The sequence below is a fragment of the Cetorhinus maximus genome, chromosome 6 (assembly GCF_964194155.1).
Source record: "Cetorhinus maximus chromosome 6, sCetMax3.hap1.1, whole genome shotgun sequence".
In the NCBI taxonomy this organism is placed as follows: Eukaryota; Metazoa; Chordata; class Chondrichthyes; order Lamniformes; family Cetorhinidae; genus Cetorhinus; species Cetorhinus maximus.
Genome location: NC_135884.1, coordinates 59,589,219 through 59,607,627, shown reverse-complemented (window position 1 = coordinate 59,607,627; position 18,409 = coordinate 59,589,219). Strand labels below are relative to the sequence as shown.

The 18,409-nt window shown below is 43.8% G+C and overlaps 1 protein-coding gene across 5 annotated transcripts in view; it reads right to left on the bottom strand.

The window, feature by feature from the left end:
* Positions 1 to 18,409, bottom strand: part of LOC144681779 (acylamino-acid-releasing enzyme-like) — a 62,293-nt gene that overhangs the window by 21,014 nt on the left and 22,870 nt on the right. For all 5 annotated transcript variants that reach the window (XM_078543773.1, XM_078543774.1, XM_078543775.1 and 2 more), the window contains 8 exons: positions 14,822 to 14,862; positions 14,286 to 14,407; positions 12,824 to 12,884; positions 6,725 to 6,822; positions 4,642 to 4,693; positions 2,439 to 2,527; positions 1,285 to 1,423; positions 122 to 202 (listed from right to left, as the gene is read on the bottom strand). In XM_078543773.1, the coding sequence (XP_078399899.1) occupies positions 122 to 202; positions 1,285 to 1,423; positions 2,439 to 2,527; positions 4,642 to 4,693; positions 6,725 to 6,822; positions 12,824 to 12,884; positions 14,286 to 14,407; positions 14,822 to 14,862 (683 nt within the window). The remainder of the gene's footprint in view (positions 1 to 121; positions 203 to 1,284; positions 1,424 to 2,438; positions 2,528 to 4,641; positions 4,694 to 6,724; positions 6,823 to 12,823; positions 12,885 to 14,285; positions 14,408 to 14,821; positions 14,863 to 18,409) is intronic.

Genomic DNA, 18,409 nt, shown 5'->3' with positions numbered 1-18,409 from the left:
CAAAGAGCAGCCCCTATTTAACCAAGAAACAAATGTAAACAGGACAACAGTTCAACATTTTACTCCTGTTTCCTTTCATGCACATTTTCCAGAGCAAAGTGTGGCATGTGCTTCTACTCACCGTGTGGAATTACAACGAGTGGAGGTTTGACTTCCTTTTCATGTCCAGGTATGAGTAAGATACTTTCAAATTGGAGGCCAGCTATCAGCAAATCGAGAAAGAAAAAGCAGTTAAAATAAAACAAAATAACGTGGATGTTATGAAATAATTCTCAGCTCATTTCTAGGTGACTCATGGTGTCCCACATCTCCCTATTCCTCAAATTAAAAACAATTTGACTGTGAGCACAATATGGGAAGTCACAATGGATCTTTTGTGGTGGTGGGAAGTAAATCAGGGCTTGAGTTCTAACTGTGCACATTAACCAGTTTCTGGCATTCCAGCATAAGCAAATCATGATTGTGCCAGATAAAAGGATCTAGGCAAATTCTTGCATGACAGAGCTCAATCTCAATCTTTCATCCTTTTAAAAAAAATATATTGATGGGATGTGGACATCACTGACAAGGTGAGCATTTATTGTCCATTCCTAATTGCCCTTAAGAAGGTGGTGGTGAGCCGCCTTCTTGAAACACTGTAGTCCATGTGGTGTAGGTACACCCATAGTGCTTTTAGGGAGGGAGTTCCAGGACAATAAAGGAACAGCAATATAGTTCCAAATCACTGGTGTTACTCCTTTACCCTATTAGCAAACAAGACCAAGAATATGAAATAATAAAAACAACATGAAACTGATTAAGAGCTGTCTCCTGATGACCCAGTAAGTAATGGCTCATTTGGTGTAGTATTATGCCAAACAGACTAGATGTTTCTGGGAACTTCTTGCTAATTATCTAGTGAGCCCTGCTGTTGTGTACATGTATGAAGGTTGGGAGAACATGGGATCAAGCTTGGCTGTGACACCTTCCACAATCAAATAACCCATTAATGTTTGGTCCATCATATAAATATTGTCCTAACTTCACAGGTACAGACATTTAGGAATTAATCATGTGGAGAAAAACGGCTCCGAGCAATTTATGCGTGGGTGTGAAATTGGCATGTGAGGCAATTAAAACACAGCAACTTGGAAAAATGTCAAGTTTTTCATGAAGTAAGGTTATGGGTAGCTGTGAGCAGGCACGGATAATCGAGGGATAAAAAAGATTCATTAATAGAAATATAAATAACCTCAGAATTAGGGTCTGCCAGAATGGCAATGCAAATGGTCCCAAGCTACTTACGGAATTTAGGATTCGCCTGTTCAAATGGAGGTGTAAAAGTCAGGATTTTCCAGTCTATTTCGGGCAATGGTTCCGCTTCACCTAGCGCCACCCAAGCGATCCCTTGTTCTTTGCCTGCAGCTGGCAGGAAACCTACTTTCTATAGAACCAAAATAGCTTTTACGCAACTTAGCAATTATGGTCTGTTATGTCCTGTCAAAAGTGTGTGGTTATGGCTTTGGCGTGTGCTGTGTTGAGTTAGCAGGTCAAGGTCAGGTTAATGGGGAGGAAACCATTCTCTGCAGTGTTGGACCTTTGATGCTTCGATAGCGACTCACTCAAATTCTGTAGAGCTCAATAATTATTCATGCCATGCAGTGAAATTAAAGAGGCTAAGCAATGCATTGTAGGGCATTTTGCAAAGCATTTTGTGTACAGGGGCACATGATATTGTCATCGGTAATGCACCTTTTTCATTGTCTCAACAACTGTGACTTCTTTTTAACTGAAAACACATTCAAAAGTTTACATTGCAGGAGCATTTTTGGCTTATGATGGATTTGCTTCTTTGAAGTAAATGTGAGTATGGAGATACAAAAATAAAAGTTTCTTGTGCAGACTTGGGATGCGACACAATGAGATTCTCACCATTGTAGCAAACATCATGTGGCATTGGTGTCTGGAACCAAATTACTGGAGTTGAGCAGCCTCTCAAAATGTTTTGTATCCTTTTCATTGAACCTTTGGACTCAAGGTGAGGTCTGTTAGTGCTGAGGACTGGAAAAAGCTCAGGTGCAGCACAAGAAAGATGTAATAATGAGCCTCAGCTTAATCTCAGGCTGCCATCTGTCAGCACATAAGGAAAATTGTGCTAGTGCAGGTGCATTACTGAGCTAATTTGCCTAATGTGAACATTCAAAATTCACAAGTGCCACAGACTGGGATAAAAAAAAATCAATAAAACACTGCACAGCGAGTTTTAATATCATTTGGCTAATAAATGATAAAATTGAATATTTAAAAATGTATACTTGGTTAATATTGTCAGACTCTTTATTACCCCATACCTAGGTGCTTTCTGTAGTTACACTTGCGATAAGTATTATATTTCAATTTTCATACCATCTTAAAAACATAAGTAGTATGGGTCCAATTTAACCCAAAGGCCTCCTCACCAAAGTGGGCGGACAGTTAGGGGACGAACAGCTGACCACCATCAGGTCTTGGTGAATGTCCAACAGCGTCCAGCTCCCAGCCTCTGAATCTGTAGTACACAAAACAATGTTCCGGGTATTCATTGGAAAGATATCAGACTCAGCTGCTTGCATGTTTTAACTTAAGAATGGAGCTCTGTAAATATTCAGAATTTTTCTATGTCTACACCAACTGAATTCGGAAGATTGCTGCATCCAAAGACTGAACAACACTTCAAATGGGGTTTCCTTCCTGGGGTTGAAAACCTTAGACTTGATCAAGAGTTAGCTCAGTTACGTGATTGGGAAAAATGCAGGTTTTTTTTGGGACGGGCCAAATATATCTGTCTAATTATTCAGACAACTGGTGTGATCTCAGTGCTAAGGTTAAATCCTTCTTTTTAAACTATAGAGCCTGGGGTGAGAAGGCTGCATTGAACATATGATAACCTCTCCAGGCTCAGAAGAAACACACCAGGTGACATTAAGACTGTACCACTACTGCCTTGAAGCTTGCCAGCCCCATCTCTTGAACAATTCTCTGTAGGCCTATGCTGCTCAGCATGCACACTTGCTCAAAAAAAACAATCAACTATTGTAATTCTTTCACAGGATGTGGGCTTCGCTGGCTAGGCCAACATTTATTGCCCATTCCTGATTGCCCTTGAGAAGGTGGTGGTGAGTTGCCTTCTTGACTCTGTCATGAAGCTACTAATGTACATGTTATTGGAAAATATTTTTCTTTCAAAATAGAAGTTTAGTCTGTGGGTATGTCTTCACTGGATTAAAGCCAGCTAGTCTGGGTGTTTTGATGTGTATTAGTTTTGATATGTAAGAGAAATAGAGCATATTTATATTTTTTGAATCGAGCATTCAAGAAGTGGGGTGAAAACTGACATCTAGCTAGCAGACACCAAGCAATATATTTATATTACTAATAAAATTGGTATGATGAAAAGGGGTTTTATTGTTAAAAGGTGGAGTTCAAAGAAGCTGGTGATACAATAAGAATTTACATTCAAAGAGCAGTGCTAGGTATAACTTCAGCAGTTTTGTGTGTGCAGAGCTGAGGCAATGCGAGATCAAAAGGCAGCTGCAAGCCTCCAGCTGTCTCCACAGGAACCAAAGTGAAAAGAACCTCATTTTGAATTTGTAAAGTGAAAATGCTTTGCCTGGTTTCTGGTTAAGTCTATGGGTTGCTGTTGCCTTAATGGAGATTAGTTTGGGAATTTGTTAAAAGTTATGATAGTAGTAATTTGTAGCCATGTGTATATATATTTTAACCTCTGTAAATTAATAAAATGTTTCATTTAGTTTAGTGTAAAGCCTTAAGAACTGGTGGTCTGATTCCTGAATTTAGAGTTGCATCTCAAACATAACACTTAAAATTATAGATTAAGTGGTTTGCTTAAAATTTCCCTCTGGAATTTTTAAATAACTCAGCTTTACCAACTGCTCAGTCATAACAAATCACTGCAGTCCATGTGGTATAGGTTCACCCACAGTGCCATTAGGGAGGGAGTTCAAGGTTTTTGACCCAGCGACAGTGAAGGAATGGAAGGAAGAAGAAGCTGATTCTTGAGAGTGTTGATGATAGGATTGTAACGTATGCAACAAGTTATCTTACATTTTAACAGCTTTTGTTTAAACTTGGTTTAAGATGGTTTTGTAGAGCACGATTAATGTTGAAGCAATCAATTTTAGGTCCAGTGGGCAAGCTGCGATATTTGTTACATACTTCCAAAGTGGCATTTTAAACCATACACTGATGCAGTCTGCTGTTGGATTGGAAGATGACTGCGAAAAAATCCTAAACTGTGTACTTTAAAAAAAAAACTGTGCTGTGATGTTCAAAATTTGATAAATCATTTCCATGTTACGATGTATGGACCTGTCAATCTGCAATTTTTATTTATAAGAAGAACTGGAATTAAGGTCTACATTTGAGGTGGCAGCGCCCATTTTTGTTGCACAAGGTACTTTTGCCAGCTTGGAATGTTTACATCCTGTTTCTTCTTTTAAACAGCAGACTGTGACTGAAAAGGGATAGTGAGAAGTGTATTGAGGAGATAAGATCAGCGGCATGTAAAAGGCAAGGCCTGTATCATGAAATTTTCCTCCAAATAACTCTAGATGCATGTGGGGATGCAATGGAAGATAAACAAGAGGGACAGGCAATGCTTACCAGTAATGAGTGATGTCACAATTCCTGTTGCACTGTTCACTATGATTAGATCCTGAGAATGTAAGGCACAAACACAGATCAGCATTAGAGATTAAGCCATGTTCATTGAATATGTGAATATTTTCTTCATCATGCGTGAGTTCAAATAATGAAATATTTTCCACATCTTAGTCAAGACAGCATTTAGGAGCAATTCAATTTTCACCAGTACCCCTGGGCTAGTGAGGAGGGAAAAGAAAAAAGTAGCTCATATTCTCACTTTCCATGACATGTCTGGAAAGTACCATATATAGATGCTGGGTGAGAACAGAATCAAACAAGCTCTCCATAAAGCAATAGCTATCAGTTACTCATTGCTAGGGCTCAGATATAAAGAATGGCCATTTGGGTGAGGAATGAGATTGTTGGTTGCAACAACAGAATAATATCCGCCCCTATTCCTCCAATGTCTAGCAAGAAGATCATGAATTGTTCTGTGATTCAGCCCATGACTGAGCATCTTCTCCAGATGATTCAAGCGTGATGGTGAAGTCGAAAGTGACATAGCTCCAGTGTATGATCCCACGAGGCCTAATTCTGAAATAAAATCCACATTGTGAAGCTGGCATATTATTCATGCCAGTTGATAGGCCCAGAATGCTGACACAATTCAACCAAAGTGAAGTGAAATAGAAAATCAAATCAATGCATACATTCATTAAATTGAATAAATATAAATTTGAATTGAGCTGCTTTTAATCAACATTTGATTATAGAGTGATTTTTTAAAAAAGGGAACAGTTGCTCATAATTCAATCTTCATGCACTTGCTTAATTGGAATGATTAAACAAAGGGTACAATTTTACTCAACCACAACTTATATTTGGGTTATGCCTTTAATGTAATAAAATGTCCCTAGGATCATTACAAAACAAAGTATGATGCCATGCCACATAAGGAGATATTAGGTTAGATAAGTTTGGTCAAAGTGGTAGGTTTTAAGTGGTCTCCTCAAGGAAGAAAGAGAGGCAAGAGGGGTTTAGGGAGGGTATTCCAAAGCTCAGGACCTAGGTGACCATTGTCTTCAGTTGTCAATTTGTTGAGCAATCAAAATCAGGGATGCTCAAGAGGCCAGAGCTAGATGAGCGTAGATATGTTGGAGGATTTTGAGGTCAGAGAAGATTACAAAGATAGGGAGGGTGAGGCCAAGGGAAGATTTTATAACGAGGGTGAGAATTTTCGAATCAAGGCATTGCTTGACCAGAAGCTAATGTAGGTCAGCAAGCACAGGGTGATAGGTGCATGGGACTTGGTGTGAGTTAGGACATGAGAAGCAAAATTTTAAATGACCTTAAGCTTATGGAAGGTAGAAAGTGGGAGGCCAGCCAGGAGTGCATTGGAATAGTTAATTCTCAAAGTAATAAAGGCATGAATAAGGGTTTGATCTGGGGGAGGGGCAAAGCTATAAAATGGAAATATGCGGTCTTAGTTAGGGTGTGAGTATGTGGTCAGAAGCTCATTTCGAGGTTAAATATGGGTCATCCAGGTTGCAAAACGCCAGGTTAAGTCTCAGACAGTTGTCAGAGAAAGGGATGGAGTGAACCTAGAATATGGAAATTGCAGCGGGCACCAAAAACAATGGCTTCAGTCTTCCCAATTTTTTGCTGGAAGAAATTTCTGTTCATCCAGTACTAGATGTCAGATTAGCAATAATTTAGCAATATTGGAGGAGTTGACAGAGGTGGTGGTGAATTGGAGCTGGGTGTCGTCAACGATATGTGAAAACTGACCCTGTGCTTTCTTTCGGATGATGTCACCAATAATGAATACTCGTCAAACATTGTTCACATTAAGAGTAGTGTGGGATTTGCCAATGCACTTGGGCACATTATTCAATTTTCTCTCAATATTGTACTGCTAATTTATCTATTTTTCCTCAATTTTTTCGATCCTCTTCAGAAGCTGTGAAACCTTGTTGACATACAGGGAGCATTATCTGGAGCCTTCTGGTCTGCATGAGTGAGTATCACAACATGCAGGGCCTCCCTCTGTCTGCAATTATGAACATAACTCTGTGGCCCCTTTCCGCCGGGTCCTAGTTACCTTTCTGCTTCTCTGGGCTGTGTCAATTATGACTCTTTGGCTGTCACTTGCCCAGCAGTTCAGTGCCAGCTCCGAGGAGTAAATGCCAGTAAATCCATCTGAAACATATTAATGGCTATCATTAATCAAAAATTATACCTCATAGCACCATCAACTTGAATTTGTGTCCTACAGTTCCTAATGTTCAGTGGGTGACTATTTCCTCTATGTAACAGATTTATAGATTTGTTCTTTATAAATGGGTTTAGGATTTTGTTACACATAGGGCAGAATTTTCCCGTAGGCGTGCGGGGGCGGGACCCACACACCCATGCGTAAAATGACGTGCGGTGACGATGGATGAGCGTCCCGACGTCACTGCATGCCATCGCGATATTTGGGATGGTGGGCGCACTTTAAGTTCAGATGCGCACCCACCATCAATTAACTGGCCAGTAAAGGCCCTTGAGGCAGCAATTGATCTCGATTTTTGGCAGCCCATGCGATCTTCAGGATGTCGTAGGACGTCAGGCGGGTAGGAGACATTCATATAAACCTCATCCACGGGCGGGATAAGAGGGGTGAGTGGGGTTGCGAATGTGATGTTTGAGGTACTTAAGTGTGAAAGTAACTTTGTGTGAGCAGGTAAAACTCATACCAGCTGCTAGGACAGGAGCAAAAGCCTTGGTCAGAACTCTACAGTAAAGATCAACTCTGGGGCCTGCAGCTTTCAGGGAGCTTCCCTTAGCCTGGGAATGGGAGTTGTGCCTCCACTGGAGGCACCTCCTCTGAGGAGGGAAGGCCAGAAGTGGGAGGAGGCCAGGGGTCCACATTCAGCCTCCAGGGGAGCCACCTTTGAGAGGAGAGGTGCAGGTACAAGGGGTGCAGGGCCAAGAGGAAATGTAAGGCGGAAGGGGCCACAGAAGACACTAATATCCTGCTGCCAGGGTTTACAGATGGTGATGCAGCTACCTCAATATGTCTGAGGTCCAGTGCTTAAGGAGGCTGCATCTCTCAAGGGAGATAGTCACCTCCATCTGTCAGATGATAGGCCCTGAGATCTCCGCAAACTGTGTAGGTAGGCACCCCATTCCAGTGGCTCTAAAGGTCACAGCTGCCCTCAACTTCTATGTCTCCAACTCTTTCCAGGGCTCGGTGGGTGATCTCTGCGGAGTTTCCCAATTAGCTGTCCACACTTGTGTCAAGCAGGTGACAGACACTCTTTCAGGCAGACATTGACTTTCATCCACTTCTGCTGGGACCAGGCCAGCCAGACAGAGCGAGCCAGAGGCTTTGCAGCAATTTCTGGCTTCCCTCGCGTCCAGGGTGCAATAGACTGCACACATGCGGCCATTAAGGTGCCAGCAGGTGAGCCCGGTGCCTTCGTCAACAGGAAGGGCTTCCACTCCATGAACGTGCAGATAGTGTGTGATCACAGGATGCTGATTTTACAAGTCTGTGCAAGGTACCCAGACAGCTCCAACGATGTTTACATACTCAGACAGTCCCAGGTGCTGGGACTCTTCAGTGCACCAGCCCGGCTGGATGGATGGCTGCTGGGTGACAAGGGCTATCCTCTCAGAAGGTGGCTCATGACGCCTCTCCGCCATCCAAGAACAGAGGCTGAGCAGTGGTACAATAGGAGCCACGCCTCCACAAGGGCTCCACATCGGTCTTCTCAAGATGCACTTCCGATGCCTGGACCGCTCAGGGGGGGGTGTACTCCAATACCCCCCAGATCGTGTGTCGCTGATAGTGGTTGCATGCTGCACTCTCCACAATCTGGCGCTGGAAAAGGGCGACGCAGTGGACGAGGAAGACATAGACCCAGTTGCTCCGGATGCACAGGATGAGTCCAGCAGTGAGACCAAGGATGAGCACGCACAGGAGAACGCTGAGGGGGTAGACGCTGACCCGGGCATACTCCAAAGAGGCAGGGACACCCAGGAGGCTTTAATCCAAAGAACCTTCAGCTACCACACCACAGATGGACCTTCACATGCCACGGATGCAGGCTCCACACTCGATACCTAAGGTGCCTTAAATTTACGCTTATGGGTGCTACGTCTAGGTGCTATCCCCTCGCTGGCACTGGCATCTGAGACAGCCTGCTCAATGTGCTGTCCTGATGGCCTCGATGACCTTGGCGGACGTCCTCTGGCCTGCGAAGCATTTGATGGTCCGGCCTGGGAGGGAGTGGCCAGTTCCACAGCTGGCTTCTCCCCAGTCGCCGCAGCCTCATCGGATGCCATGGACACTGGCAGAGGGGCAGAGGAGATGCTGCCCTCATCCGGAGCGCCTTGAGAGGAGCCTGCAGAGACAACAGGCAGCTGCTGCTCTGACGTGAGGTCGCTTCGGACCTCCTTGCTCACCATAGATGGATGGGCACCGAGCTGGGATACTTGGTGCCCAAACCATCTCCCACACTGGCACTGACCTGCTGCGAGGGCTTGCAGGTCCGAGCGCAACCCCAGGAGGACCTGATTGTTCTCCTGGAGAAGCCTCTCCATGAGAGTCACCACTCTCTCCATGGAGGAAGCATGACGCTCAGTCGTGAGGCTCATTGCATCACTAATGCTCCGCGTGGACTCCTCCAGCACGGGCACCATGCCACGCATAGCCTCATGTATCTCCGCCAGATCGTCCCGCATACCCTGCTGCATTTCCAGCATTCACTGTCTCACAAACGACTCCAGAGGCACATCATCAGCCACTGACCGAGCATGTGCCTGGTCCCCAGCAGTCCTCCGACTGCCGGCACCCTGGGCATACTCTGTCTCTACCTGTACCTCAAGCGAATGTGAATTGCCCTCACTGCCATGCACTGGGACACTGGCCAAATATCTAATTCCCACCGAGGTGCTAGTATCTGCGCTGGTACCTGCCTGGCTGAAATGGTGCGACGCTGGTGAGTGCATTTGCTCGGGGGTTTCAGGGGTGAGAGGTGGGCCCTCTGTCTCTTCCTTCCGGCCCTGCTCAGGTGACGCTGAAAGGAAGAAAAAGGACATTTGATTAGTCACAGTGCAGACAATGTCAACTTGCATGCCACTCCCCCAGATCACTATGCACCCATCCTTCCATAATTAATGGTAAACCCATGTTGTTAAGTTCACTCACTGAGCATTCAGCAGTGCCATGGCTTCTGTGACACACATGGTGACCTGAGTGCTCACCAAACATACCTCCTCATGGCACCCCAGCCTCACAGCCACCGGTGGACCTGGAGGCATGGTGCCTCTCAAGATCTGTGGCCTGCTGCTCGAAAACCGTTAGGATGGCCAACTGGGCCTGCCTTCCACCAGTCCGAATTCATTCCAACGCATTGTCCACAGTCTTTTCCTGAAAAGGGAGAAGCATTGATTCGTCCAGCCTGCACCTGAATTCCCATCGCATCCCTGCCAACCCAGCTAGAGTGGGACATTGCAGGACTCCAGTTCTTCATCACCCCGCAGCTGCCGCACACTCACCCAAGCTAGCCATGTATGTGTCACTTTGCTAAGCAAAGGGGCACAAGCATGTGGAACGCAAACACCAGCAGATGGGTTGGTGCCCCACCAACTGAAAGCTCCCCTATGACCTACCCTCCGGGCTTGCGTCACCAACATTGCCCCTCTGCTGAGCCCTTCTCCCAGCCACAGTGAGCAGCCTTTTGAAGGCTGCCAGGCCTTCATTTATACAGGCCGCTGGGTCGCCATTGGACCCAGCAGTCTGTGCATACCCACTGCCCCCCCGCCCACTTCCACTATGCATGGGAGTTGTGAACTAAGCTGGGCGGGCCTTAATTGGCCCGCCCGCATAAAATGGCGGCCCGCCCATGGGGAAAATTCTCCCCATAGTGTGCAGAGAAATTCTTCCCCTCTGAAGAGGATATTTTCCATGCATTCCAGACATTGTTGTTTCTGACAATGGGCCACAATTCCCCAACGAGTGTTTCCATTCCTTTGCTGCATCATGTGGATTTGTCCACATCACGAATTCACCGAGGTACCCTCATACCAATGGAGAGGCAGAGAAAGGGATACGTACCATAAAAGGCCTTCTCAGAATAAAAATAAGGATTTTAAGTTAGCCCTGCTCAGCTACTGCTCTACACCATTGCAGAACAGCTTCACTCCACGGACCACAAGCTAAGAACACAACTTCCTTCCCTTCCTCACACATTAACACCAAGCATCACATTGGAGGACCATGACTGTGCCTGACAGGAGGAAGAAGGTTATACAGGAGGCCAAGCCTGCACTTTCAACAGTGAGCTTTTTAATCAGTCTGTGTGGAGGCAGCTAAATGGAGTAGTACGTGGAACCTTCTGGTCTGTGTGACTGAGTGCCACAACAAGCAGGGCCTTTATCCTCTACACTAGAGCAGGGCCTTTATCCTTTACATTAAAGCAGGACTTCCTCTATCTGCACTTACGAACATGATTCTGTGGTCCCTTTCCATTGGGTCCTAGTTACCTTTCTGCTTCTCTGGGCTGTGTTGATCTTACTCACTGGGAGGGAGGAAAAGAAAATCTGTGGGCTACTACTCCACCTGCTCTTGTATCTCCCATAGTAGTTGAGGTACAGATGTATAAATGTTTTTAGGGAGAGGATAAATAAGTATATGAGGGTGAAGGAAAATAGAGGGTTATGTAGATAGGGTTAGATGAGGAAGGATAGCAGGTGGCTGGAATGGAGCATAAACACCAAGATTGACTGGCTGGGCCGATTAGCCCATATCAACAGCTTTTGTGGATGCTTTCCATCAAGAATAATAAAAATGTTAAAGATATGTGGGAAAAACACAGCAACTTGTATCTAGCAGAAAAGAAGGGCATATTTGTCCTAATGTATATTTAAAAAGTGAGATCGAGTAAGTCCAGAGAGCTATAGAACTAGGGGCCATAAATACAAAATAGTGACTAATAAATCCAATAAGGGATTCAGGAACCACTTCTTTACCCAGAGCGTGGTTCGAATGTGGAATTCACTATCGCAAGGAGTAATTGAGGCGACTAGCATAGATGTATTTAAGGGGAAGCTACATAAAGACACAAGGGAGAAAGGAATAGAAAGATTAGATGGTTTGTGCTGGCTGATGTGGGCCGGCTGGTTTTTATAGGCTGAATTTATTTTATGCACCTGCAATAACTAATCAGTGCAGCCTTGCTCGTCCAGGTGCTTTTATGAGTATACTAATTGACCAAACTCTTCTTCAGCTTTACAAGAAAAAGACAGGTCACAGCTGGCATCAGCGACTGGTGTGCAAGGAAAGACTAGTTGATTAGTCATTTATTCAAGTAAAACCGAATGTTAAAAGTTACATACATGTCGACAGATCTTTTTTCAGAAAAATAAAATTTTGGATTACGGTATACAAGCAATTTCAGTCATGATGTGTTGAACTGCAGCAATCATGTGTAGACAAAGGTGACTTTGGATCAATGATTCCCAAAGTTCTCACCACTGGGATTTTCCTTGCACCATTTCTGGGTCTGTTGCATACTAATTGATGGAGGTTGATTGCCCTGATTAGTCTACAACTCCATTATCATTATATCAGGTGACGAGCAGAATGGGGGAAGGAGAACTAGATAGACCTTGGTCTTTTCTTGCTTGGAAATCCCTACCTTCCAATGGTTTCAGCACTACCAGTTCAGAAATAAGAAGTCAGAAATAGAAAAAACTTAAATAGCAATTTAAATAAAACTTGGAAGTCTACTCTGTTTTAACTGATGCTGACTCAATGTGTAAATACACTTTTGGCACAATAATGACATCTGGCAGGGGCTGGGTTCATTCTCTAGTCTGTGTTATGTTGTCTGTGCTGAGTCAGGTACCTGCAGGGACACCCTCATTTACCTATAGTGCTGTCAGGCTTGGGAGTGAAAAACATGCCATGGTTTCTGCTGCTGATCATTGTCCTGTGACTTCACCTGGAAAATGTGCATATGAAGTACAAACAAATTGGCTGCTGCCAATCACCTTCCAGACTCACAAGTGCACATTGGCACTTACAAGCACTGAGGGGCATCTGATACTTGTGGAACAGTATCGCAGTACAACTTACAACTTCTTTAAAGAGAAAAGACGATTGCAAATTTACAAAACAAAATAAAATGATAGACTTCTCACCACTCACCCACAATTGGATAATCCACAATCTTCACCACAGTTGATATTACTTTATTGTCCAAGTTATACTGAAAAAAATACATGATCCATTACAAAAAGGAAAACTTCATTCCTAACATCCCTGAGCATACCTACAGCAGATGGACTGCAACAGACAGATCAACGCCACCTTCTCTAAGGCAATTAGAGATGGGCAACAAATGCTGGCCTTGCCAGTGACACTTACATCCCAGGAATAAATTTTTTTAAAAATCTCAGTTCTTGCAGTAGCCGTTCAATGCATGTGCAGCATAGTTGAATTAATCCATGGCCCCAGTCATGTTGGGATTGGGTGAATGTCATCAAGACAGTTTTAATATCAACAAGTCAGGAACTCATTTCAAAAGTTTTCTTCTCCAATATTGAAAAATTAAAACAGCTAGAAAGGGTCATTGTGAGTGTCTGAAATTCTTCTATTGGAAGGATCAAGTTCAACTCATTTAACTGGAGATCAGCAAAGACATCAAGAGGAGAAACAAGGGATTTGACATCTTGACTGGGAATTTGACTTTATGCCAAAAACTGACAAACAGTTAGAGATGCACCTGCAGCAAGTGCCTGGAGTTGAAAGCCTTCAGCTCACTGGAAATTGGTCCTCGGACCTCATCTATACAATACCAGTGAGCCAAGGACACCAATTGCATGATCTGATGCGATTCTGCTAGGGCCCTACAAAATTCACTGGCAGCAATACAGGCCTCCAGGTAAATTGTTGGAGGAGAGGTGGGGGAAGGTTGTGGGTGGTGGGGGAAGGTTGGGGGTGGTGGGGGAAGGTTGTGGGCGGTGGGGGAAGGTTGGGGGTGGTGGGGGAAGGTTGGGGGTGGTGGGGGAAGGTTGGGGGTGGTGGGGGAAGGTTGGGGGTGGTGGGGGAAGGTTGGGGGTGGTGGGGGGGGGTGGAGGGGCAGCTGGTCACAAGCATGGCCAGCAGAAATTGCTAGGTGGCTGTAGAGCCAGGAGGAGCACCCTGTTCCACCTCTTTCACTAAACGTTTGCTCACCCCTCCTAATACCTCCTGTGTTGAACGAGAATGCATTTTTTCTCCATTTTAAGTATGTGGGAGATTTTTGAAGTTGTAGACGCTATATAGGTTGTTGATTTTCACAATTATTATAATTGTTGCAAGTTCAGGCAAAAATAAAGAGCCACTGGAAGCTTTAAGGCTCATAATTCCTGTGGCTGAATTCTACGGTAAAAGCATAGAGTTTGAAAAATTCTCCAATATAGTTTTTTTTTTGTGTGATTATTACTGGCACCCGTCCATCTCAGGAGATGATAGACTGCGCCCAGGGTGTATGTCACTTCTGTATTTCCAGAATTAGAGAGGTAATGTTAAATATCCAGATGCTTTCTTATATTTTAGAGAACTGTAGAAGATTTATTCATTCACAACATTCTTGGAATAAATTGGACACATCAAAAAAGATACGAACCAAGGACAGGCTGTGACACTGATGGTGGGTCTTAACATTGCCACCTTCCAGGTAAATAACATGACGCTGGTCAGGACTAAGGCGTGGGGAACGTACAGAATTTACTCCTGAAGAAATCTGCACTGTAAAAGGTAAAATCAGCAATGTCAGAATGTCTTCACAAACAGGATTACAATTCACTATGCCACAAAAGCAAGCCAATTTGCCAGGAATAAATGTGTCTAGATAATTTGGAGGGATTGTGGGTTTGGTGTTTGGGAGGCGGAATTAGCATTTGAAAGTGAGTCCATACCGATTACTGGGTACATGTTAGTAAGTTTCACTGAACATACTTTGAATGGAACTGAATTACAAGGCATCCAATGCATAACTAAATGTAAATTACATAGCGTGTACATGGAAGTGAGGGAGTTACACTAGGCCTATTCGGGTTCCCGGAATACTTCTTTACATGGAGGTAATCGCATTAAAATTGTCAAATTATTCATGGTCAACTGGACACGAAGTGCACAATGTGGCTGAGAAACATCACTTACGACATTCACTCCCCGTTAGGTCGACACAGTAAAGTGCTGATCTGACATGGAAACAGAAGCGTATGAGGTCATAAGACAAAATGGTAAATCAAGTGACACATTAATAATAAAAAAAATAGAAATAGATAGAAGTGTAATCCACCAATACACTGCATCATTGAGTTTGCACCCTTGAGTCTCTTACACACCATGGGTTTCGATCATGCGTTACCACCCAGGCCGTTCTCACCATGGCATGTTATAGAACAGCATTGGTAGATTCCTGGAAGGCAGCTGACTGCCTTTTCTTTCAGTCAGATAATCGTACACGCTGCAGTAAGAAGCTAGGGAAGAAATACCATTCAAGTTTATATTTCCTGTTGTATTTTTCTGTGTGCATAAAATGATGCACAAAGGTGATAATGCTGAAAGACTTACACCTGTTGATAACATTTAGGGGAGATCAGAGCTAATTTTGGCAACTATCAGACACGTTAAAGAGCGGGCTTTCTGTCTCTAAACAACATTGAAAGTGCTGCTCCTAGGATTCAGCTTCTTTCCCACAGTTCTTCTGGTGTGTTTTTTGAGTCTGTCAAGAAATCAAGATGACAGATATCAGTGCTGGTGAATTAACCACTATTTCATTTCAGGCAATTGATGTCAGCATCAAGATTGTCAGGTCAGATATAGCACAGCCATCTGCAAGATAAGGCTTCCTCTGATACAAAAGCAAAATACTACAGATGCGAGAAATTTGAAATAAAAACAGAAAATGCTAGAAATACTCTGCAAGTCTGGCTACATCTGTGGAGAAAGAAACCATCATCATACTGAAAGGTTAACTCTGTTCCTTTCAGTACAGATGCTGTCAGACCTGATTATTTTAGAACATTTTCTGCTTTTAAAGTGTCCTCTGTTCTGTCTTAGCAATGTATCCCCAACTAGATCTTAGATAAGCTTCCTTCAACAAAGATTTGGTATCTTTTCATTTCCCAAACTAGGCATTGCCATGGTATTTCAGTTTTAATTTGTTCTGTCTATACATTCATCTTTGCAATTTTATTCATTGACTTTGTTGACTGAAAGCTAACTGTTGCTGACTCTCCTAAATTTGCTCAGGAGTAAACAACGACAATAGATAACAGTATTGCCAGACAGGTCCAGCGTTGATGTTTTCTTTTTGCTTATTAGCTGTTTGTTAAACAGGAATTAATGGAAACATGCAAATTTACTCTGAATTTAGCTAATTTACACTTCCCAATAATTTTCTATAATTTTGCAGGGAGAGTTTGAGAGTTGAGTGAGCAAAACATGAGGTAGTTTCTGGTCAAGGAAGAATTTTTCTTCCTTTGCTGAAGATTTTGGAGAAGCAGCAGCTAGAACAAAATATGATCACAAATCTGGAAGTTTGGGGGATGTACCAGGAAGATCTGCAGAACTCAATTAACTAAGCAGCTTGAGTACTGCCAACATGCCATCAAATTCTATCGCAATGAGGAACAGGAGACAAGGAGGCTACGCTGACAGGGACATGACCTATAACTTGTGCCAACTTCTGACCAAGACCAGCAACAAAAGGAAATTAGCCAGACAATATTCTCTGTAAAGTGAAAGTGTCTAGTACATTAAATTTTCAAACCTCAGGAAGAGACAAGATTCAGACCATCATGTATGCAGTTCACCAATGGAATACATTATTCCTGCCTCTGTGCAGGGTAGGGGGTGGACACCCACTCCATCGGTTTGGACCATGAGAAGGCTTTTGACAGATATGCACACCTTCTCTCTAAAATGGGGAGGGAATCGACAATTAGATCCAACTGCTCTCCTCAAATATCAGCAGTTTCAATGTGTGGGAACCGGAAAGTTTTCCAATCAAACCTGGAGTCAGACCGGGCTATTCTCTCTCCCATGTTTTGTTTGTGTGCTGCATTGAACCTTTTGCTCAGTCCATCAGGAAGGATGCATACATAAGAGGGGTGACCATCCCAGACAGCTGAGGCACTCAGGTCAAACCCTACCTGTACATGGGCAACATCACCATCTTCTGCTCAGATCCACTATCAGTGTGCAGACAGACGACCACCTGCGACCAGTTTGAATTGGCCTCAGGAACCAAAGTAAATTATGGCAAGAGCAAAATCACATTCTTTGGGGGCTACATCAATCACAGTAAAACAAATCTCTAGACAAGAGGGGGGAAAGATGTATCCAACATCACCCTCATCCACATGGCCATTTCTGTGTGCAGCTGCATCAAGCTGAGTGGACCCTTGGAAAGCAAACGTCAAGTGTCACTGAGCTGAGCTTCCATCTGTTGTGAAGGATGAGTCTGGCCACATTGCTGCGGAATGCCCCATTCAGTTGGACTGTGCTGTACCACTTCTCCCTCGTGGAAAATCTACGCAAATAAGGCACCTTTGAACACAAGTCCATCAGGCAGTGGTCTGCACGCAACTTCCTTGAGGCCCTGTGGGAAAAGGAGTTGGCGGATGCTGTCAGATAGTTCCCTAAGCAGACTGTCAAAGTAATTTGGCAGAATGCCTCATTGTCAGAACTTTCAAAGCACCACCAAGACATGGTTTGGCTGCTGGTCAGAAAGGTCCTCCCTGTCAGATCCTCCCAGCACGCCCAGAGTCTCACCCCCTCCGTCCCCTGCCCTTGCAAAGAAGGTCTGCAAAAAAATGCAATGGTTTTTGTCGAGATTCATGCCCAGCAGCTCCATAACACAGGACTCTGTGCTCTATAGGCCATTTCCAGGGACACACTCCAAGACAAACATCAATTGCTGCTGTAAGACCATCAACTCAGTGAAAGATGCACTTTCCTCTGCCCAAATTTTGCTGGTCTTCCAGTAAAAAGAGTTGACCACAATCGAGTGTTACAGACTGGCACATTCCAGGACCCAGGAATATGTGATGAAGCTTGGGGCAGCCGCCACAAAGGCTCAGTGGGGAAAGGCCACTGTCTGAGACCCTCTTGACATTGCACACTGAGAGGTTGGAAATCCCTCAGGCAGTATCTTAGTCATAAAATGTATATTGTAAAGATCACGTGTAATTGCAATTCTATTGAGGCACCTCAGAGTGCAACATACAATATGGAAAGAACTTGAACTGTCTTGCACTTTCAGTAATGCCCAATTTGAATGATTATGGAATGTTAATTTATAATTTTTTTAAAATAAAGGACATTTTTGGAAAAAAATACTTTATTCTGGTCTCAGTTTGCACCATCATCCAAAAAAATTGCTAATAATTAGAAAGTTAAACCTCTGATTGGAATACAGAATGATGGCAATGTTACTACCAGTTTGATTAGCTTGGGAGAATTGCTACATTGAAAGGACTCAACTCAAAAATCAGGCGCCCTGGTCAATATTTACCCCTCAACCAACATACTAAAAAACTGGCCATTGGTGCTTGTGGGGACTTGCTGTGTGTAAATTGGCTGCTGCATTTCCAACATTACAACAGCGACTACACTTCAAAAGTACAGCATTGGCTTAAAGTGCTTTGGGGCATCATGAAGTCATGAAAAGCACGATAGAAATCCAGTATTTTTTAAGACTTTAAGTGTTGCCCGAACTGCGTTAGGGATATCATTCAG